At 37.6% G+C, this 25,012-nt stretch overlaps 1 protein-coding gene across 7 annotated transcripts in view; it reads right to left on the bottom strand.

Moving 5' to 3' along the window:
• Nucleotides 1–25,012, bottom strand: part of NEK1 (NIMA related kinase 1) — a 128,293-nt gene that overhangs the window by 92,346 nt on the left and 10,935 nt on the right. For all 7 annotated transcript variants that reach the window (XM_040227648.1, XM_040227670.1, XM_040227460.1 and 4 more), the window contains 8 exons: nt 18,676–18,773; nt 17,734–17,817; nt 17,550–17,617; nt 17,346–17,432; nt 15,365–15,419; nt 12,106–12,306; nt 7,784–7,844; nt 3,859–4,010 (listed from right to left, as the gene is read on the bottom strand). In XM_040227648.1, coding sequence (XP_040083582.1) covers nt 3,859–4,010; nt 7,784–7,844; nt 12,106–12,306; nt 15,365–15,419; nt 17,346–17,432; nt 17,550–17,617; nt 17,734–17,817; nt 18,676–18,750 — 783 coding nt within the window. In that variant the 5' untranslated portion in view covers nt 18,751–18,773. The remainder of the gene's footprint in view (nt 1–3,858; nt 4,011–7,783; nt 7,845–12,105; nt 12,307–15,364; nt 15,420–17,345; nt 17,433–17,549; nt 17,618–17,733; nt 17,818–18,675; nt 18,774–25,012) is intronic.

The raw sequence follows: 25,012 nt of genomic DNA on the forward strand, positions 1-25,012 counted from the left end.
AGTTCGGGCACTCTGCAGAGGCAGGGGCTGGAGCACGGGAGGACCAGAGCCTCAGGGAGCTGAGAAACTATGTAATGAGGGGATGCAGGAGTCCTGGGTGCCTTGTAGTAACCAAAGAAAAGAAGGCAAAAGGATATAATGGAACTCATCCATTTAGGCCTGATTATTAACTATTAGTAGTATGATTATATAACTATTAATAGAAAGAATGAAGCAGCTGGGCCAAAGAGGAAATGACACCTGTGGATTGGATATGTCTGGGGATGAAAGTAAAATCTGATGCTGTAAAGAACAGTGTTGCATAGAAACCTGGGATGTTAGGTCCATGAATCAAGGTAAATCAGATGTGGTCAAGCAGGAGATGGCAAGTATAAACACTGATATCTTAGAAATCAGTGAACAAAAATGGACAGGAAAGAATGAACTGAATTCAGATGACTATGATATCTACCACTGTGGGCAAGAATCCAACAGAAGAAATGGAGTAGCCCTCATAGTCAACAAGAGTTCCAAATGTAGTACTTGGGTGCAATCTCAAAAACAACAATGATCTTAGTTTGCTTCCAAGGCAAACCATTCACTATCACAGTAATCCACGTCTATGACCTGACCACTGATGCCAAAGAAGCTGAGCTAATCAGTTCTATCAAGACCTCCTAGAACTAACACCAAAAAAAGAAGTCCTATTCATCATAGGGGACTGGAATGTGAAAGTAGGAAGTCAAGAGATAACTGGAGTAACAGGTAAGTTTGGTCTTAGAGTATAAAATGAAGCAGGGCAAAGGCTAATAGAATTCTGCCAAGGGAACTCACTGGTCATAGCAAACACCCTTTCTCAACAACACAAGAGATGACTTTACACACAGACATCATCAAATGGTCAATACTGAAATCAGATTGATTATATTATTTGTAGCAGAAGATGGAGAAGCTGTATACAGTCAGCAAAAACAAGATCTGAAGTTGACTGTGGCTTAGATCATCAGCTCTTTATAGCACAATTCAGGTTTAAACTAAAGAAAGAAGAAAAATTCATGAGGCCAGTCAAATACAGCTTAAATCAAATCCTGTGAATATACAGTGCAGGTGACAAAGATTCAAGGGATTAGATCTAGTAAACAGAGTGCCTAAAGAACTCCGGACAGAGGTTCGTAACAGTGTACAGGAGGCAACAAACAAAATCATCCCAAAGAAACAGAAATGTGAGAAGGTAAAGTGGTTGTCTGAGGAGGCTTTACAAATAGCTGAGGAAAGAAGAGAAGCAAAAAGCAAAGGAGAAAGGGAAAGGTATACCAACACTAAATGCAAACTTCCAGAGAATAGCAGGGGGAGACGAGAAGGGCTTTTTCAACAGACAATGTAAAGAAACAGAGGAGAAAACAGACAGGCAGAGACTTGAGATCTCTTCAAGAAAACTGGAGATATCAAATGTACATTTCATCCAAAGATGGGCATAATAAAGGACAGAAATGGTAAAGATCTAATAGAAGCAAAAGAGATCAAGAAAAGACGGCAAGAATACACAAAAGAATTGTTTAAAAAAGACCTTAATGACCCTGATAACCATGATGGTCACTCACCCAGAGCCAGAAATTCTGGAGAATGAAGTTAAGAGGGCCTTAGGAAGCACTGCTGCCAATAAAGCAAGTGGAGGTAATGGAATTCCAGCAGGCTATTTAAAATCCTAAAAGATGACATTATTAAAGTGTTACACTCAATATGTCAGTAATTTTGGAAAACCCAGAAGTGGTCACAGGACTGGAAAGTTCAATCTTCATCCCAATTCCCAAGAAGGGCACTACTAAAGGATGGTCAAACTACCAGACAATTGCACCCATCTCCCATACTAGTAAAGTTAGGCTCAAAATCCTTCAAGCTAGGCTTCAGCATTATGTGCACCAAGAATGTTCAGTTGTTCAAACTAGGTTTAGGAAAGGCAGAGGAACCAGAGATCAAATTGTCAACATTTACTGTATCATAGAGAAAGGAACAGAATTCCAGAAAAACATCTACTTCTGTTTCATTGACTATGCTAACACCTTTGATTGGTGTGGATCATTAAGAAACTGGAAACTCTTAAGGAGATGGGAATACCAGACCATCCTACCTGTCTCCTGAGAAACCTGATTGCGGGTCAAGAAGCAATTGTTAGAACCTTATATGGAACAACTGACTGGTTCAAAATTGAGAAAGGAGTATGACAAGGCTGTTTATTGTCACCCTGGTTTATTTAACTTATACACAGAGCACATCACTGAAATGCTGGGATGGATGAGTTACAAGCTGGAATTAAGATTGCCAGGAGAAATATCAACAACCTCAGATATGCAGATACCACTTTAATGGCAGAAAGTGAGGAGGTACTAAAAAGGTCTCCTGATGAGGGTGAAAGAAGAGAGTGAAAAAGCTGGCTTAGAACTCAACATTAAGAAAACTAAGATCATGGCATCCAGTCCCATCACTTCATGGCAAACAGAAGGGGAAAACATGGATGCAGTGACCGATTTCCTCTTCTTGGGCTCTAAGACTGATGCCGATGGTGACTGCAGCCATGAAATCAGAAGTTGATTGCTTTTTGGCAGAAAGGCTATGACAAACCTAGACAGTGTATTAAAAAGCAAAGACATCACCTTGCTGACAAAGGTCTGTACAGTCAAAGCTATGGTCTTTCCAGCAGTCATGTACGGATGTGAGAGATGTATCATAAAGAAGGCTGAGTGCCGAAAAATTGATGCCTTCAAATTATGGTGCTGGAGAAGACTCTTGAGAGTCCCTTGGACTGCAAGGAGATCCAACCAGTCAATCCTAAAGGAAATCAACCCTGAATATTCATTGGAAGGAGTGATGCTGAAGCTGAAGATCCAATACTCTGGCCACCTGATACAGAGATGACTCATTAGAAAAGACCCTGATGCTGGGCAGGAGCAAAAGGGGGCAACAGAAGATGAGGTTGGATGGCATCACTGATTCAATGGGTACGAACCTGGGCAAACTCCGAGAGATAGGGAGGGACAGGGAACCCTGGCGTGCTGCAGTACATGGGGTCACAAGTGCTGGACACAACTTTGCAACTGAACAAAAACAACAAACACAACAACAATAAAAGTAAAATCCACAAACCCAGGGTGCCAGTTGTCACAGTGCCCTTCAGCTGGAAATTTACCCTTCACTGCCCTGTTCAAGACCGTGGCGCTGGACAGTGCACACATCATGCATGCCTAAGACAAAGAACTCCCCTACTGTGAGGTCTGTCTTACAGTACACCTATGTACCGAAACTTTTTTCTGAGCATTTGTGTACATGTATGTGCAGACACAGAGCAAAACCAACAGGTGCCATATTCCAGAGAATACAGCAGCTACAGACATGAAGAAAAATGACAAATTCTTGCAACTAATCTATGTTTTTAGGCACAGCACCTAAATGCTACAGGCCTTAATTTTCTTTTGAAACATGACAGACCATAAGGTCATATCCCTCCACATATTTAATTATCTCATCATGAATCCTTAAATTCAAATTTTCCCCAGATTTTTATGATGTTTATCTCAGATGTGTATTTATTTTGTGCATAAAAACAAAAGGTTCTGCTTAGGTTATTCAACAATGATTTCACTTATAATGTTACTTTCTTTTTAATACACCAAATACTTAATGTATCTACTTAATGTCTCCTCATGACTTCTGTAAGTCTCCTAAGTTTTAGAAGACTGGTGAAGCAGAGAACAGCAATGCTCTTTAATACCTCAATAAAAACAATCCTACAGACATCAAGATTAACTGAACTGAGCTGCAATAAAATAAGGTCAAATTGAATGTTACTAATATACAGTTTGTAACATCATCACCACATCATACCTGTTTATATTTCTGGAGTGGTTTCCTTTCATGCAATTTTTTATCTATATATTTCTTATTTGTTAAAGGTATTCCATATTTAGCAGCAGGCTTTGTAATTTTCTGAGCAGACATAATAGAAGCCAAGCTTTGTCCTGAAGCTGGTCTTTTAGCTACATGAGAAGATAATACAAAGAATTATTTTCAGAGTTCTTAGTGTTAAATCTTCAATTTCAAAATTCTTCAACACAGAACTTTTTCATGTTCATAATCACTGACAGTGTTCAGTTTGAGATTCTCCACTAAACACCTCCTTCACTCCCTATCACTTGTCAATGCCTTCATAGTGACTATTTTACACTAAAGCCACTTTCTGAAAGAAGCAAGAAGCGACACTCCTCTAAGATGCTGAAATTTCTCATATAGAAAAAGCACACCCCTAAAACTGATGGTGGATGATGATTGTACACGTCTGTGAACATACTAGAGCACATTGAATCGCTGACTTTAAATGGGTGAACTAAATAAATAAATGGGTGAACTGAATTTTATGTTGGTTACATTTCAATAAAGACATTAAAAATAAATTTTATAAAGAACTTTCCATACCTTAGAAATTACTCTCAAAATCAGAACATAAACTTCAAGAGCAACTGTTAATAATTCCCTCACTATGAGAATTGATATTTGCTTCTTATATAGTCCGAGTAATGCCTACACCTACAGACCCACTGAAAAACAGGTACTTTAAAAGAATCACTATAGCTCAGGGTCCCAGGAAACGAGTACATTTATGCACTGCTGGTAGGAGTAGAAACTGGTCAAAATGTTCAGAGAACAACATATATCAAGAAAAATGTTTACAGGGGCTCTGTATCAGTCTAGAGGGCTGGGATGGGGAGGGAGGTGGGAGGGAGATCTAAGAGGGAGGGGATATATGTATACCTATGGCTGATTTCCCTGGTGGTTCAGACGGTAAAGTGTCTGTCTACAATGCGGGAGACCTGGGCTTGGTCCCTGGGTTGGGAAGATCCCCTGGAGAAGGAAATGGCAATCCACTCCAGCACTCTTGCCTGGAAAATCCCATGGACGGAGGAGCCTAATAGGCTATAGTCCATGGGGTCACAAAGAGTCGGACACGACTAAGCGACTTCACTTCACATGGCTGATTCATGTTGAGGTTTGAGAGAAAACAACAAAATTCTGTAAAGCAATTATCCTTCAATTAAAAAATAAATTAAAAAAAGGAAAATGTTTATTAATTGATGTCAAAAAACTAATGAGAGAACCACAAAAATATATACTCATTCGCATTATATATCAATATTAAACTTTTACTGAAGCCTAGACAGGATTTAGTCTTAGAACAATGACAAACTGAAGATAAACTGTTAAGACTGATGTAATGAAAATGGAAGTCTACACTTCACATTCCTCAAAGAGACTGCTGCTGCTAAGTTGTTTCAGTCGTGTCCGACTCTGTGCGACCCCATAGACCAGCAGCCCACCAGGCTCCCCTGTCCCTGGGATTCTCTGGGCAAGAATACTGGAGTGGGTTGCCGGTTCCTTCTCCAATGCATACATGCATGCTAAGTCGCTTCAGTCATGTCTGACTCTGTGTGACCCCATAGACAGCAGCCCACTAGGCTCCCCTGTCCACGGGATTCGCCAGGCAAGAATACTGGATTGGTTGCCATTTCCTTCTCCCTCAAAGACACTAAGGGAGGTCAAAAAGTCCCAGCTGCATTAAGGAAAGTGAAAGTGAAGTCACTCAGTCCTGTCCAACTCTTTGCAACCCCATGAACTGCAGCCTACCAGGCTCCTCCATCCATGGGATTTTCCAGGCAAGAGTACTGGAGTGGGTTGCCATCAGGCCTCCTTGAAGTCCTTTCCTCCCTGACTCCCTCTCCCTGCTCAGCCTTACTCTCCACCCAGTCTGCCCTCCACCCCAGGGTTACACCCTGTGTGAGAACCATGTGATTGATCTCTGCCAACCAGCATGCTTCTTCTTTAAGAGGAGAAAGGAGAAAAAATTTAACTAGGCGTTTACAAGGAAATACTACCATTAAACTCTGTTCTTCAAAGAATATTTAACTGCATTAGAAAATGATCAAGATATAATATTGTGAATTAAAAAAAAGTCTTTCTTTATAACACAACCCTAATTTCCAATCATTATGCATCTGTTATCACTGAAATATATATACCAAATAAATGTATTAAGAGTAGGGTAATTTTTATTTTCTTTTTGATTTTTATAATGACATATTACACAATTTAGTGAATGCTTATAAAGCAACATTAGCCATTTGACTGGCAGTTTATATTCACAATAGAAGTGTGTAGAAGATCTGAGAAACTGATACAGTATATTACAGTAAGTTTTTCTAAACACATACTTCAACTGTATTGTGACAGGAATTAGGAAATGTGAGGAAAAAAATTTTGCCTCTGAGAACTGTAAGCTTCTTTTCGAAGACAGATACATAGCCACACCACTGGAACTGGCTACATATATTAACATAACCACATGCGTGCCAGAAAAGGGGCAAGAGGCACCAAAGCACAAACAGGAGGGGTCCCAGGAGACCACAGGAACAGTACCCTGAACCCCTCAGAGAAGAAGGAGGGCTACTTATCTCTCATCTGGCTTCTGAATATTCCCCATTTCAGAGGTGCGTCTTGCAGGAGGAGGAAGCTTCCTGCCAGGAGGGGAGTCTACGAGGGGCTTGACAACTCCTATGTTAGCACCTTGAGTCACACACTCCTCCAGCCAGCTCCTCCCACTAGGGAATCCCGCTCCACTGACTGGGAGGCTCACCCACTGGGAAGACTGTGCTGACCAGGGATTCCTGTCTGTGTGACAAGGAGGCTTTGATGAAGATGTGACTTCTCATGAAACAAGAGTGCCAGGAGGGAAATGCTGACCCTGCCTTGTGTCTGTCACATGAATATGGTTCCCACTAGGCTGATCGCCAGGATGGCCAGCTTCTGTTGGCTCAGAGGATGAGCCCCAGGGTGTTTAAGAAGAGCTGACACATCTGGCCTTCCCAAGAGCACATTGCCACTCCATGTCCAGCTGTTATGGGCTCAAGTTTTATGATAGGGGATTCATTTTTATTAATGTATTTATACTCACAATGGAGTAAGACATGCAAAGCATTATGCTTAAAAAACCAAAATCTTCAAGTCTTAATAACTTCCACGGATTTCAGAAATCCATCTGAAATCACTCCATGGGGAAAAAATGATTTCCCTCTCACAAAGATATATACATAAACAATATATAACCACGCTGACCATCCAACAAATACTCCACTGCTGCTGGCCCATATTTAAAAGAATAACTATCCTTGCTAAAGTGTCTGACTTCACACCAATTTACTTTTAAAATATTTTACAATACTAAATGTTTCTTAAAGAAAATTATTTTACATAAAGATCTGCACTGGAGCTTCCCTGGTGCTATAGAAGATAAGACTCTGCCTGTCAATGCAGAGGACATGGGTTTTATCTGTGGTCGGGGAAGATTCTACACACCTTGGGGCAACTAAGCCCATGCTCCACAACTACTGCCGCAATAAAAGCCAGTGAAGAACCAGTACAATAAAAAATTTTAAAAAATAATAAATCTTTTAAAAAGGATTTGCACTTAGGGCATTTTATAACATTTCTTAACTATTCTCAGAATATGAGCTGAACACTTGAATAAGAAAGAAGATTTCAAAATAGAATTCATTTAAATGAAGGCAAATAATAAATGGAAACTTTGTTATTAACTCATCACATATCATAAAAAAATTTTAGATTGATTTCCTCTGGATTAGATTTATCACACAACTACCCAACTTACTGTATCTACAAATATCTCCAATGTAATTAGTATAATCAAACACAATACTGTGTCCACAAACACAGGAAAGGATTCATGTTAAATTCTACTTACCTGATAGAGGTTGTGCTCCAAACTTGGAAAATGTTTTTAGACAAAATTCTTCTGCAATAAGCTTAAATTGAAAGAGGTGGGGGGGAAGTTAGAAAAGATGTGAAATTTTCAAATTAAAAAATACCTAGCCATTAATCAGAATACATTTTTTTCTTTTTCAGTCACAATTATGCTGCCAAATAAACTGTACTAAAATCTAAATTGTCCATTCATCAAATTTCTCTTATGTTAATTTCTTCCCAATCTTACCAACTTATTTATCATTTCTCTGGACAAGCTTTCTTCTAGAATTAATCAAATGCAGATATATAGCAGAAAAATCATAAGAGCAGAACATTTTTGGTGAAGAGTGAAATCTAAGTGTTAGGTACATAACAAGATACCATGTATTTACTAAGGATGTCTGTCAAATACTCTTGTTACTAGTAGCCATCATCTGCCCTCTTTTCTTTCCATGTTACATATTCTGTGTATATCAGACTTGAGTATTTTCTTTTGTTGCTGGCTAGCTGAATTCCTGACTCATTGGAAAGGACCCTGATGCTGGGAAAGACTGAAGGCGGGAGGAGATGGGGACGACAGAGGATGAGATGGTTGTATAGCATCACCGACTCAAAGGACATGAGTCAGTAAGCTCCAGGAGTCAGTGGTGGACAGGGAGGCCTGGCGTGCTGCAGTCCATGGGGTCACAGAGTTGGACATGACTGAGTGACTGAACCGAACTGAGTTGAATTCCAGTGCTTCAGCCTTGAGACTGTATGTCTGTCCTAACTGTTGGTATGGGAGAAAAGAAACTCAGAGAGATTGACTGAAGTCATTCTTTCTTCTCCAGTAGCTGTCAAAAACAAGAGCACACTGCACCATAAATCTGTGCTTGAAAATGTTATTTGTAACAAAGGAGTCTTGTAAAACACCCACACTTCAGAGACTGTAGCTATGTCCTATATTAGTGGCCTTTAACTGGCAAATTTTAACTGTCTTTCTTGCTTACTAATGTATTCTCTTGGTAGCAACAGTTAAATCCACATATCTGTTTCCTGAAAATTATTTGCTCATATGGATATTCTGTTAAAAGTCAGAGGATATATGACACTTCCCTCTCATCTCATGAACATTAATAAAACTATGATTTTGGCAGATATGATTCACAGAACAGTTTAATAGTGATCATTTGAATCAACAAAGGTCACACAAATTATATACAATAATTCCACTTTCAGGTGTGCTGGGAGCCAGCGTGAGTAATCCCACCCGTGACAAGGTCATGCGGCAGAGGCCTGGTGGGCAAGGCGAGTCAAGCCTCAGGGTTTCCCCCTGGTATTTTCTGAGCATGTACCCCCAAAATAAGAATCTGCCTGCCTTATTGTACTGTGCTTTCCCACTCTTCTGACACACTCTGGAAAAAGTTAACTCAGGGCTTTAGTCTTCTGCATTTAAAAGGGATGTTTCAGTTCAAACCCCCTCTGATAACTCTCTAGTTTGCCTAACAGGTTCCCCTGGACTTTTTACAGCTTGTGAATTGCTTGCAGCCCCCCAACCGCGAGAGGCACAAAGCTTAAAAACATGTTAAAGATACAGAGCCTTTTCTAAAGAGCTAAAAATCATATGGTGACGGATTTTCACTGTTGACTCAATGACTGCTGCCAGGCCTCCATATTCTTTATCTTTTAGGCATCTGGGAGGATATTAATTAATGCAATCGGGATATGGAAAAAGGTATATAGTAGTTTTGATGTTAGCAACATTAGACTTTTGGGTTAATTACTTTTCTTTTGTTATAAATCACTGTACTCCTCTTACTTGTTATAAATTGCTGTATCTTTGCTATGTAAGAATGTGACTTTATTTAGCACTTTCTGAGAGTGGCACCAGACTTTGGGAAGATCAACACAAATACGTCTTCTGGTTGACAAACCCTTATCAGAAAAAAGGCTATAAAATGTTAATTGGCCCTTTTGGCCAGAAGATGATGTAAATCACCTAAGACTTGTGTATACAACTAGGTATGCAGAGAGAAAAGCCTGGTTTTGATAAGAGTCTGGGCTGCTAACACTGCATAATTTTGTATTACCCATTGATCTCTATGTACAATCAAAAAGGTATAAAAGGCCTTTCTAGACAATAGAGGCCAGGCCAGTCATTGGAAGGACTGGTTTCCCCCGTGTCTCCTCTTTACTCTATTTTCTGGCTGAATTCCCATCTGGGGCGTGGAGGCTCGCCATGTCTACTTACTTGTCCCGGCTTCTAAGATCCGCGTGAAAGGGAGCCCAAGACGGGGCACCCTTTGATATTCAAGTGGGCGCCGGTGACCTACCATAGATGGTGCAAGCTCCTTGTCTGGAACTTTATTGGCTTTCCACATAAACCAAGTTATTCAGCCTCTTTTCTCCACTAAAGTTTCCTACTACACTATTTCTTCCTAATCTAATCTCATATTTCTAATTAAATAAATAAATAAGTTTTTCCTCACCTACGCCATTCACACTTCAAATTACCCTGGATCCACCGGGGCTGGACCCCCGGCACAGGTGACCATACTTATATACTAATTGACTTGAGATAGATTTTTGATAATTTGTGTTCAATTAAAATTCAACTCAACAAGTATTTATTATACACCTGTATGCAAGTAGTAGAGGAGGAATCATGAGTCAGCAATCTATTATATATACATATACATGCCCAAACACAGTGGTTTGCAATCATCTTCTACTAGAGAAAGAGCAATTATAAAGATAATATATTAGCATAGTAAAGTGATATATTGATAATCTTAACATATATTGAGTATACTGAAGAGTTAATAAGTATTAGACACTAAGCACTTCACAAGCATTATCATTTTTGACTCTGGTAACCACTTCAAGGCATTATTAATTAGATACATTTATAATCCCATTGTTCACAGGTGAGGAAAGGGAGGCAGACAAATGTTGAATAGTCTTACCGTTAGAAACCCAAGAAGACAGAGAATATAGAAAGATGGATACCAGGGGCCAGGGTGAGGCAGAGGGGAGTTACTGATTAATGGGTATAGACTCAGTTTTATAAGAGGAAGAGAGACCTGGAAATGGATGAGGTGACGGGTGCACAGCACTATGAATACATTTAATTGTACACTCAAAACTCATGATATTAATAAATTTTATCTTGTATCTATTTTACCAGAATTAAAAAAACAAAACTAGAAAACAAAACAAGAGAAACTGAAGAGACAGAGGAATAACTTTGTGATATTTTGACTAAGAAATACATACTTGGTCAGCACTCAGTTCCTGGCATACAGCTCCTAAAATCCTTGAAATTTCCTCAGTGGGAAGCACATAAAGGCGCCTTCTGTTGTTCAAAACAAGCCCGTTTGTTTGAGACACACCAAAATTTGTTAATGAGATGACATTTGGAAAGCACTTAAGGATGGATGCTGGTTGCCAGAGAAACCAACTCCCTAATTAGAGGGTTAAAAGTTCCAATGTCACTGCCCTCCCCTAACCAGGAGAGGAAAGGGGCTGGAACCAATCGCTAAGGACCAAAGATTTACTGATCATGCCTACTAATGAAGACTCCATAAAAAACCAGGGAGAAGGTTCAGAGAGCTTCTGAATTGGCAAACATTCAAGGGGGGACCCCAGTTCCTGCACTTAGGATGACTCCAGACCTCACCATTATGTGCTTTTCTTCCTGGCCGTTCACCTACATGCTTTATAATAAACTGGTAAATGGAAGTAAATTTCAAGTCTTGTGAGCTGCTCCAGCAAGCACATGCTTTACTACATGCTTTATAATGAACTGGTGAATGGAGGTCAATTTCTCCGAGTCCTGTGAGCTGCTCCAGCAAGCATATCAATGGAACCAGAGGCCGGGGTCACGGGAACCTGACACATAAACCAGATGGTCAGAAGCACAGGTGACAACCTGCCCTTACAAAGGGCTTCTGAAGTGGGAGTGGTCCTGTGGGAGAGACTGAGCCCTTGAACTGTAGGATCTGATGCCACATCTGGGTACACAGGGTCAGGACTGAACTGAATTCTGCCTGATGTATAAAAACTGCTATACACATGGTAATGAGAGGTGTCAGAAGTTATGCAGTAAGTGTTAAGAGGAAACAGAGAAGGAATGCAAAAGCACAACTGGAAAGCAAACAGGAAGGGGAAGAGTAGCAGGAAAACAGAAAGGAAAGTGACTCCAGCACAGCTGGGAAAGGCATGCACCCCCAAGGGCTGCAAAGAGCTCTCTTCCAAACAAGAGGCCACGCCCCAGTCAAGCTCCACAACCCTCCTGCTCAATTTAACTACTAAATAAAAAAAAAAAAAAAAAAAACATACCTGAGGGGAGAGAAACTTTTCAATGCGTTTGGCTATAAAACCTTTCTCCAATATGGAGTTGACTGATGGTCTATCCCTAGGATTTCTTTTAAATAACTGAGAGAGTAAACTGCGGAGATCGTAAGAATAATGCAAAGACACGGGTGGAAAAGATCCAGATATTATCTTCAGTACCAGGTTTTTCATATTGCCAGCTTCAAACTAAAATCGAGAAAATAAATGAAACATGAAACATAAGTTGAAAATGTGAGTATCAACAATGAGAAATAGAGTTTTTCCTATTAACAAACAACAGAACTGCAACCCTCTTTCCAATATTTTAATCAGCACATGCTCTCCTGAGCAAGATTCACTTGGTTATTTACAAACACATTTAAAAGAAAATACCAGTTCTCATGAAATGGTATAGCCTGCTCTAAGATTAACTTTTACATATTCAACGAACTGAAAGATGGAATACAGGTACTAATCAGAGTAAAGGGTTTATAAAAGATAACAATAACCAAGGTGGTAAAACAAGCAAACCTGGGGGTCTTCATTTAAGATCTGCCTTCTTGTGCCCCTGATGTAGCAACTAGAATAGGAAATTAACTAGAGAACTAAAAGTCTTTGGGGAAAATGTAATAAATAAAGGTATTAATTTCCTTTTATACATTGCTTATTATTATTATTATTTTTAAATGTGTGATGCTCCCAAAAGCCATATGGAGTCAGCAACGTGGCAAGTATTCCAAAGGGGAATATAAACCTTATCAATAGAAACATATATTTTAGGATTAAACACAATATAAACTCTAACTGAAGTGGGGGGAAAAAAAAGGTGGGCAGTTTAAAATCTAAAAGGATGATTTCATTTTGTAAGTAAAATTAAGCTTTTGAGATCTCAGTTAAAATGGTATAAAACAGCTGTACACTTATGTTAATATATACAATTAAGAAAACAAAACATAGTATGAAGTAGGCAATGGTAATTATACAAAGTATAAAAGAGTTCTCTTAAATGTTGAGTTCTCCTAGCACATAAAATATGATATTGTTTATTAAGATGTGAGTACAATTCAATCATCTAGAAATGTCTATGCACCTAAGAAGGAATCCTAAATGCAGAAACAGGTTATTACTCTATTCCTTCACTACAATGAAATTTCGCTTATCTCTCAAATGATAAGCTCTTCATAAAATAAAGATTAATGACTTACCAAGCTTCATATGTCCACTTAAGGGTAAATAACTCCAAAATACAGAAGCAACGGTGACAGAACAATGCAAATGAAAACCTACCTAAAAATAGGTACTGAACTGAACTGAACTGAGGGAATGCCCTGATGGTCCAGTGGTTATGACTCTGCATTCACTGCCATGGGCCAGTGTTCAATTCCCTGGTCAGAAACTAAGATCCCATAGTGGCAGGGTGCAGCCAAAAAAAAAAAATAATAATAAATAAAAATATATAGATTTAGACCTAAATCACTGTATGTCATAGAAAAACTGACCAATTTCTTAAAATGCAGATCTGATATCCACTAGGTCATATCACTTTGGCAGTCTATGCTCTTTTCCTTAAGAAAAATAAAATCTTAAGGTAATACAATGGAAGACAATGCAACCATGAAAAAACACAGCAAAAAAAAAAAAACAATATGCAAACATCAGGCAATAAAGATAGGCTATAAAAGTGCTTATTCAACACAACAAAACTTATGAGGGAAAAAAAACAAAAATGGAACTCATTTTATAAATTATTCTAGAAGAAAGTCTAGAAAGAAACAATTTGCAAGCAGACATTATTGACTAGAGCATCACTTTTGGTATTTATTCACTTCCTTATGGTTTTATTTATTCCCTTAAGTTTTCTGTAATAAAAATATATTACTGTTTAATCAGTAGAGGAAGCATTTGATCATATGGAAAATGATCAAAACTGAACCTACTTAGAACAAGAACTTCCCCTTTTTGGTAAATTATGTGCCACCTAAAAAGTGAAAATTTTAAAATACTCTGAATTAAAGACTACTTGGGAGAAATATCAATAACCTCAGATATGCCGATGACACCACCCTTATGGCAGAAAGTGAAGAGGAGCTAAAAAGCCTCTTGATGAAAATGAAAGAGGAGAGTGAAAAAGTTGGCTTAAAGCTCAACATTCAGAAAATGAAGATCACGGCATCTGGTCCCATCACTTCATGGGAAATAGATGGGGAAACAGTAGAAACAGTGTCAGACTTTATTTTTCTGGGCTCCAAAATCACTGCAGATGGTGACTGCAGCCATGAAATTAAAAGACGCTTACTCCTTGGAAGAAAAGTTATGACCAACCTAGATAGTATATTCAAAAGCAGAGACATTACTTTGCCAACTAAGGTCCGTCTAGTCAAGGCTATGGTTTTTCCTGTGGTCATGTATGGATGTGAGAGTTGGACTGTGAAGAAGGCTGAGTGCCGAAGAATTGATGCTTTTGAACTGTGGTGTTGGAGAAGACTCTTGAGAGTCCCTTGGACTGCAAGGAGATCCAACCAGTCCATTCTGAAGGAGATCAACCCTGGGATTTCTTTGGAAGGAATGATGCTAAAGCTGAAGCTCCAGTACTTTGGCCACCTCATGCGAAGAGTTGACTCATTGGAAAAGACTCTGATGCTGGGAGGGATTGGGGGCAGGAGGAGAAGGGGACAACCGAGGATGAGATGGCTGGATGGCACCATGAACTCGATGGACGTGAGTCTGAGTGAACTCCGGGAGTTGGTGATGGACAGGGAGGCCTGGGGTCGCAAAGAGTCGGACACAACTGAGCAACTGAACTGAACTGAACTGAACTGCATCAGTAAAATCATCTCTCCATAAATATGCTGAAAACTGTTCTTTAGATAATTTCAATTCTAAAGTCAAATAATTTGGATGTTTTGAGAAAAACTGCTAAAATGAAATTAATAGTCTGTTAAGCCAAAATATCAAATTCATTATACAAGTTTAACATTAAAAAGATAGCAGATTTGTCTTTAGAAATAATTTTCTAGAATGAAGTATGATATATGATATTATAACAACATATATAACCATGCATATGTGATATATGCACATATGTTAAGGGAAAATTGATTTACATTTACACCTCAGAAAATACTGAGAAATTTACAAACCAACAGAGAAGAGTAATTTCTAGTACAAGTGGGTCATCTGAAAGACAGCAAATGAGTTCTTTTAAACAAATATTATAGGTATTTTTTGACATAATTTGTAAAATATTTCACAAACTTCTACTTACTGCATGTTTAAGTGTGCACATCTCATAAAGGACACACCCCAGAGCCCAAATATCACTAGAAAACAGAAAAATGAGAGATCTTCTCTAAGAATCAGAAATTACTTTAAAAGATTTTCACTTTAAGAAGACAAAGCAGCTTGAAAATATTTTGCAAAAATACGGGTTCCATAAAACGTGTTCTTTCAAACTTAAAATTTCAACCATAACTAAATGATGAAAGCATTTATCCCAGATTAGAAAAGTTGCCTAAATAATTACTTTAAGTGTCATTAACAAAACAATATTTAAACAAAAAATCAGTAAATTTCAGGTATTTCAGTTTTCTTATTTTGCAAAAAAATAAAAATGCTTTATTTAATCATTTGCAAAATACAATTTCTTAAATATTATAAAGTAAAATACTGCTTTAATAAAGAAAATAATTTACTAAAAGTAAATCTGAAGCAAATCTGTGACAACCAAGTAAAAAATGTTAGAGTAAATATATTGATTTCTTTTCTAATTTCAAGACTTAGTCACACTATCATCTTTATCCACAGTCTCTTCTGCTCTTTTATCTTAAATAAACAGATATTTCTATAACTAAAAGACTATTTCTGTTTTTAAGAGAAAAAAAGAAGCCTCACAATTCAGAGCTACAAGTCAAAAAAAGCAAAAACCACTGCTCTTGGAAGTTGAATCTGCTGGAAAAGAATAAAGCCCATTACTGAAATCCTAAAGTTATCTACCCAATCTCTCACAAAAATCTAGAGTCAAAACTGTAACCCCAAAATCTGTTCAATTTTAAGATTCCACTAAGATAAAAAAATAAATGTAAAAAGCCTTAGTAACTTGAACACGTTATAAACTAAAAGCTATAAATAAAAACATTAATGATCTTATTAATAAAATTCTTTAAGAAACATCTGGGAAAATATGAATTTTCAAGCCTAATTAATGATGTTTATCCACTACAGTTTTAAAGCATTTTTTTCATAAAATCAATTTTATATAAAATTCTCCAAGGGATGATTAAATCCACTTCAGATTTAAAGACTAATATTTTCATAACCGAATCACCCAAAAGACACTGAAACAGTATTAACATGTAAAATTACTTTAGCTCAAAGAAAATACTGCTCTCCTTTAGAATATCCACTAATAAAACACTCCATGGACTTGACTGATCATCTTAACTGATTTAAATACATTGCTCAGATGATGCTCTCATCCCTTCTGCTTAGGTCTGAAATAGTTTCCCTACCCTCAAAAGAAAAGGGGGGCAGGGTGGATAGCAATCCTGAATACATGCATTATTGCCAGCTACCACTTCCCTTTTGGCCTCATAGGGTGCTTTCAAAACCAAGGTCAATGTTTCTGGGTTGAGATTTTTAAATGAGTGTGTGTGAGAGAAAGGAAAAGATAACTGGAATTCAGTGGGAGAATTCCTCTTCCTGACACACACACTATCCAACCTGTTAGCCATACTCTGACTCAGTGATTAGGACTCTGGACTTGGGAGTCAGACACCTGGGACTACGAAGTCACTTCCCGTCTCTCTGCATTGGTTTTCCTTCTAAGGAAAGGAGAAATGACAAAGACCTACACCTCACAAGGCGACTGTGAAGATAAAGAGAGTTAATATATGCAGTGCATTTAAAACAGTATCTGGCATATAGCAAATGTTCAATAAATATCCATTATTGTAATTAAATAGGAAGTAACTATTATGAAAAGAAAGACAAACAAAGCACTGTTTCCCATAATAACTTAGATAAGAAAGTAATTCTTATCTTATAGTTCCTTCAGCAAGAGAGTGAAATAGCTTCTTTCAATTCCCCTCATTATATACTTAAAAAGTATATATACATATGAATACATACATATGTGGACATATGTCCATTAATGATTTTAGAATAATATTCTGAAAGTTAATATAGTATAACAAAGAAAGATTTAAAGAAAATATTATACAACAGGAAATAAGTATCATTTTAAATACCTTTTATTATTATAAGGTTTATTTTCACAGATTTCAGGTGACAAGTAGTATGGGGTCCCTATACAAGTTCGAGCCAGCTCTACAGTACTAGAACAAAAAGAGAATTATTGGAGAAACTTAAGACACTTAAAGATATAAATTATCACAAGTATACCACCATGGATTAAAACTTCACTGAAGACATTGTATCAAACCAAAGTTTACCTATTAAGAACTCTAGCGATTCCAAAATCTCCAAGTTGTATTGTTCCATCTCTGGTTAAAAATATGTTCTGTAAAAGAGATGGAAAAAAACCAGAAATACTGTTACAGTCCAGTCTTTGACCAAGACAACGCTGACCCAATGTCCAAATCTACTTAGAAGTTAGTAGTGACAGAAAAAACATACCTGTGATTTTATGTCTCGATGAAGAATTTTTCTATCATGTACATGTTTTAGGGCCAAACATATCTGTACAAACCAGTCCAAAATCTAGGGGGGATAAATCAGATCATTTCTTTAAAAATTTATATTTCACATTAGTCTCCTTGTTCATTAAAAGAACTCAGGAATATCTGGGGAAGAAAGGATCTAAATCCTTAAAAAAAAGTTATAATTTTTAATTTCATCATAATTAATGTCATTTACATTAGGTAGATATTCAGATCAACAGTCACATTACATGCAGCACACACACTACATTTAAATGTAAGAACTGCTCCTAAAGCATCTTTCATAAATCAGAATTAATATGGAAAGAAATTTTCAGAGAAGAGTGAAAAATAGAAATACTTTATATTTTAGGATAGTATGATGGTGAGTGACATTTCTTTGTTGTTAAATATACCACTGTTCCAGAAAAGTAAAAATCACGAGAGGGGAAAAAAAGATCAAGCTGGACTACTGGAAGACACCTCTGACTTCTTTCTCATCCTACATTCATCACATATAAATACACACTTTGCAGTTGGCCACATGAAAGTAAAAAAGCTGAATTTCTACCTAGCTTCTAACACCAAAAAAACAAAATCCAAGTAGAAGGCATTTTTAAAAATGAAAAAATTAAAGTATAAAGCGAGGAAGAAAACAAAGGCTGATTTTCTATAATATCTTTGATTGACACAGGACTCTCAAAACATGATACCAAACCCACAAGTCACAAGAAAAGTTGCCAACATAAATTATAAAACATCTCATGAGAGCAGAAATGTGACTGCAGTGCTGGAGTATGTGGCCAAAACTCAGTCAGCACCTGTAGTTATAAAGAAACACATGTATAAAAAATAAGCTTTGAATGACTTCTCAACAACATTTGTGGATTAAGACTCAATCGCCTATATGCTAACTCACCTGGTCCTCTTGAAACAAAATGCCCTTCTGAGCATTTATTCTTTTGAACAGATCCCCTCCTTCACAGTAATCCATCACTATGTAGAGAGAGCCATTTTCTACAAAATATAAACATTACATTCCTTTTTAAAAATGTTTATTGAAAGCACAGCTATATTAAAGATACCTAAAGGTTAACTGAACTGTGGTGTTGGAGAAGACTCTTGAGAGTCCCTTGGACTATAAGGAGAATCAAACCAGTCCATCCTAAAGGAAATCAGTCCTAAATATTCATTGGAAAGACTGATGTTGAATTGAAACTCAATACTCTGGCCACCTGATGTGAAGAACTGACTCATTAGAAAAGATCCTGACTCTGATGCTGGGAAAGACTGAAGGTGGGAGGAGAAGGGGATGACAGAGGATGAGATGGCTGGATGGCATCACCAACTCAATGGACATGAGTCTGAGTCCGGGAGTTGGTGAAGGACAGAGAAGCCTGGCGTGCTGTGGTCCATGGGGTCGAAAAGAGTCAGACACAATTGAGCAACTAAACTGAAAGGTTTAATAGAAAGCAGCAATTAATTAAATGTGTTCCACTAAACTAAAAACAGAGACACAGAAGAAATGCAAAAGGCAAAGTATGTATACTGGTTGTATAGACTGTGATAACTTGGGTTAACAGGTAACTCCATCACTAATGATTTTTCTACCAAGAATACACCAATCCAGTGGAGATCAGTGTCCACACTGACATAAACATATCTGGAATATGTACAAAATGCAGACAGATATATACGATTTCACTTAATAGATATAACTTCTTAAACATCATCTTAAAAAAACAGATTTTTCCACTCATTTGTCAGAAATAGGTAATCTTGATTTCCAGTTGACAATTACTTTTCAACTTTGTTTCATGCACTTAATTAAATGTCAAATAAACACAATAACATGCTGTGACTCAAACGAAAGACAGTTTCTACGCCCAGGAAACTCTCTTTTTCTACATCTGTGAACAAACATAAAGATGGGGCACTTCCTTAATGACCTTTATGCTTCAGTCCACAGAAAAAAAGACATCCATGACCCTTCCAGGGGTAGACAGGACAAGAAGGACACCTCTCATCCTTCTCCTCTCCTTCATTCTTCCACAGGAATAGGACTACAGGACCTCTTCCCTGGCAGGAGGAGCGGCCAGGGTCACCTGTTACAGCTCAAGGGCAGCCCTCTTGGAGCTCACTTCTCCTACTGCTTCGGGCTCATAGCCTTACTCTCAGCAGGCTTGGGTGCTGGTCTTGTTACTTTCCATGCCCACATTCTTCCTGGATACACTGCTTCTAATGTGCCAGGGGCTGGGACCCTACATGAAGGAGCTAAATAAGCTGTATAACTCTTTACAATTGATATGAAAAGATCATCCAAATATACATATGAGAAGTCAGTACGTGGAAAAAAAAAGCAGAAAATTTTATAATCAACTGTATAAAAATTATGTATAGAATGTCACCATTTACACAGCATAAGAAACATACATAAAAAATTAAGCACAGTGTGCTATGACTTACATATGCTTAACGTTGCTTAGAGAACATGTCGAAGGAAACTCAAGACAGTATTAACAGTGGGTACCACCAAGAGGTAGAAACAGGTAACTTAAAGGGAAGTAGAAGGCAGACTTTTTACTGTTATGTAACCTTTGAATTCTGTACCATATGCATGTATAAAAAATTAAAACTATTACAAGATCAAAAAAAAAAGATGTATCTGTGTGTGATAGACACAGACAGACAGACACAGAGACAGAGAGAACAGGTTAAACAGGACCTGAGAAAGGAATGGAGAAGCAATCCTGAAGGAAAATATCTGAGTTCTGTAATATTTTCTGTTGCTTTAACATTTACTATTTATTTTGGGATAAATACCAGTTAAACCTAAGGTTAACAGAGAAGTCTCTTCTCCATTAGGGAAATACTAGTCTGTTTTGTACTTCATCATTCAAACATCTGGGTACCAACTATTAATATGTGGCAGGCACTTTGCCTGAGATGCCAGGGACATAGAAATATAAAACACAATCCCTGTCACCAAGGGACTCACACAGCATTGAAGAGACACCCTCCAAAACCCCCCCAAAGAAAGAAACTGCCTGAAACTGAGGCAAAAAGACTGTTAAAGTGAAAGTGAAGTCGTTCAGTCGTATCTGACTCTTTGCGACCAGTGGACTGTAGCCCACCAAGTTCCTCCATCCATGGGATTCTCCAGGCAAGAATACTGGAGTGGGTTGCCATTAAGCAAGTGACAAAGCCTTGATGCCTATTAGAAAACAACCAGGAGTTTAACAGAGGACAGGAAGCTTGACCCCTCAGTGAGGACATCTGCAGGAAGGCTAACCTCAAAATTCTAGTACTTTTCTCCCTTCATTGCGCCTCACTTGAGAAGCTGAAAATAATCCCAGATCCCCTAACTCCAAGTCTTCCCTAGTACTAAAGTAGTCAGTGACCCCATTTTGCCCACTAGGATTTAAGAGGAAATCTGAACAAGCGCTTGTGAGAAAGCCCTGGCTTTACTGGTCCCAGGAACAGACTGCCCTCAGTCCGTTTCTTTAGCATCTTCTGGATGCAGGTGCCACCTGGAGCTGCAAAGTGTCATCTCAGGACAAGGTGACAGCATTAAGCTTAAAAACGTGTGTCTTAAGGATGCCAGAGTAGAAATCAGACAGAGTCTAACCTGTCATATATGCTCTATATGCAGGACTGCCCATCTGTTAGATTTCCTGTTAGCTGAGATCATTTAATATCTTTCTCACTTAAACCAATACTGGCCAGATTTTCTATTAATATTACCCACAGCAAAAAGCAATCCAAATTTAGCCTCAAAGAAAAGGGTTCTTTTAGGAACTAGAGAAGTTAGATTTTGTCAGCACCAATCAGGAACAAGTTGAATGAATGCCAACACACAGCTCCATATGAGGCATTAAAGATACAGGATAAAAAGCAAAGACTATAGGAAAACAAAGACAAAAATATGAAACCAATTAGAAGATGACAGCTGCAGACAAGTAAAGATAAATAGCAATACATGAATCACAGAGTAAACAAACATGTGTAACACAGATACCCAAATATACAGTGACACAAGACTTTCTCAACGATAGCATAAATTTTTAAAATTTATAAACGTTAGGAATATAGACAAAAAGTATCTATTTATCATATTTAATATTAAATTTTAATTATAAATTTATACACCTGGAAATACTCTTTTCAGCCCACTCTCCGCCCACTCTCCAATTTTACAAAAAATTTTATCCAAAATTTTCACATTTCTCATCAATATCAATGTCTTTATTGATTCACCTATGTTTTCCCAATACACATGATCTTCATTAACTTTTAACTGAAAGAGAGCACTTTTAAAATCTGTTTATGTTGTCAGTGGAATTTTTTTCAGTGTCCTAATCCCCATATGCAAAATACTGGGACTTCAAAAATTCATCCTAAAGTGTTCATATGCATTACTGTTACAACATAATCATACTGCTATTTGAGTGATTTTAGAAGACTTACAACAGTATCTAATATCTACAATTATAACATCAATATTAAATTTCTTTAATGTCTCTTTTAAAAACTGATCCTGCCTGAGGTCCTCTATAAGCACTCGAAATTAACTCAGTTTAGTCTTCTTCCCCAAAAACGTTTTGCTATGTAACGTTCCTTAAAAAATTTGAGAGCACATCCTGTAACACCAGAGACTTTACAAGAAAGAATTCATTTGTAATTTGACAAATTTTGGAATATCCTTCCTCATTTTAAGGTATAAAAGGTTTTTTTAAAAAATAGTGAGATGAAAACTTTTCTGAAACAAAGGAAAACCAGAATCTGCAAGCAGAAAGGGTTCAAATATTTCAAGGAAAATGAATCAGAAGTATTAATACTAAGTCATATTCTGCTGAATTTAATTCTGAAGAATTCTTTGAGAATCAAGAAAAGATAAAGTAAATTATCTTCAAAAAGAAGAGAAGCTTTATGCCGAAGTCAAACTTTTCTACAGAAACATTCAATACCATGAGACATAATGTGCTTGTGAGGAGAAAAGTATCATTAAAGATACCTATCATGTATAAAAACAAGAGTTAGACACTCTAAGAAATGCAAATAGTAACTGCTTTGAGGGAATACATCATCCATTTGCTCATTATGAAAAAAAACTGATGAAATCCTGACAAGTAGGAAATAAATATCTCTGAAAAGGGGTAACTAAGGTATGAAAGAATTAACAATAAGAATTCACTCTGTCTAAAAATAGAATCAAGGCCAAAACACTCTAAGAATTAAAATTTCAGAACAAAAGATTATTAGAGATTATGATTTTATTTCAAAATGCTCAAACTACCGCACAACTGCACTCATCTCACACACTGGTAAAATAAAGCTCAAAATTCTCCAAGCCAGGCTTCAGCAATATGTGAACCGTGAACTTTCAGATGTTCAAGCTGGATTTAGGCAAAGCAGAGGAACCAGAGATCAAGTTGCCAACATCCTCTGGATCATCGAAAAAGCAAGAGAGTTCCAGAAAAACATCTACTTCTGCTTTATTGACTATTCCAAAGCCTTTGACTGTGTGGATCACCACAAACTGTGGAAAATTCTTAGAGAAATGGGAATACCAGACCACTGGACCTGCCTCCTGAGAAATCTGTATGCAGGTCAAGAAGCAACAGTTAGAACTGGACATGGAACAACAGACTGGTTCCAAATAGGAAAAGGAGTACGTCAAGGCTGTATATTGTCATCCTGCTTATTTAACTTATATGCAGAGTACATCATGAGAAACGCTGGGCTGGATGAAGCACAGACTGTGATCAAGATTGCCCAGAGAAATATCAATAACCTCAGATATACAGATGACACCACCCTTATGGCAGAAAGTGAAGAACTAAAGAGCCTCTTGATGATAGTGAAAGAGGAGAGTGAAAAATTTGGCTTAAAACTCAACATTCAGAAAACTAAGATCATGGCATCTGGTCCCATCACTTCATGGCAAATAAATGGGGAAACAGTAGAAACAGTGAGAGACTTTATTTTTGGGGGCTCCAAGATCACTGCAGATGGTGACTACAGCCATGAAATTAAAAGACCCTTGCTCCTTGGAAGAAAAGTTATAACCAAGCTAGACAGCATATTAAAAAGCAGAGACATTACTTTGCCAACAAAGGTCTGTCTAGTCAATGCTATGGTTTTTCCAGTGGTCATGTATGGATGTGAGAGCTGGACTATAAAGAAAGCTAAGTGTCGAAGAATTGATGCTTTTGAACTGTGGTGTTGGAGAAGACTCTTGAGAGTCCCTTGGACAGCAAGGAGATCCAACCAGTCCATCCTAAAGGAACTCAGTCCTGAATATTCACTGGAAGGACTAATGTTGAAGCTGAAACTCCAATACTTTGGCCACCTGATGTGAAGAACTGACTCATTTGAAAAGACCCTGATGCTGGAAAAGATTGAAGGTGGGAGGAGAAGGGGATGACAGAGGATGAGATGGTTGGATGGCATTACCAACTCAATGGACAGGAGTTTGAGTAAACTCTGGGAGTTGGTGATGGACAGGGAGGCCTGGGATGCTGCAGTCCATGGGGTCGCAAAGAGTCGGACACAACTGAGTGACTGAACTGAAGTGATGATTTTCACTCTGTCAAGATGAACAAAAATCAGTGGGGAAGAACTCCAAAGACAGTAATTTCCTCATCTTTCATGAGAGACATTCAAAACAACATCAGAATTCCACTTTTTTAAACAACTTGCTTATTTTTTAAAATTGAGAGGTTTAAAATGTTCATTTTTTTTAACCATTTTAGAGAAAAATGAAAAATTTGTGTTTCAGAGCTCCCACAAGGTCTGTAAGAAACTAAAGAGGTCCATGATAAAATGAGAAGATGGTTCAGATGAGGTAGAAAAAAGGAACTGTGACCAAATGAATAGACTCACCAGATAAAATTACATCTTATAAATTTGATAATGAACATAAAGCCAAAGTTGGAGATTCTGTGAGACACAGGAACTCTCACTTCTTGTAGTCTAGCAATTCCACTCCTAAAATACAGCCACAGGACAGACACCTAGACAAGAATGTCCAGTATAATTCTGCCTGGGACAGTAAAACTCTAAACACAACCTAAGTATTCATAACAGGAAATGGGCTAAACAAACTGTGATAGAGCCATAAAGTGCACACAATGAGAAACGCTGCAATGTTACAAGAAAGTTGTAAAGAATGGGCACAACAATACACAGTGACATGAAAGACGTCCATGAGACAGGAAGTGAAAAGAACTAGAAGCAGACATACATACATATGA

Source organism: Oryx dammah, unplaced genomic scaffold, assembly GCF_014754425.2.
Source record: "Oryx dammah isolate SB20612 unplaced genomic scaffold, SCBI_Odam_1.1 HiC_scaffold_1, whole genome shotgun sequence".
Classification (NCBI taxonomy): Eukaryota; Metazoa; Chordata; class Mammalia; order Artiodactyla; family Bovidae; genus Oryx; species Oryx dammah.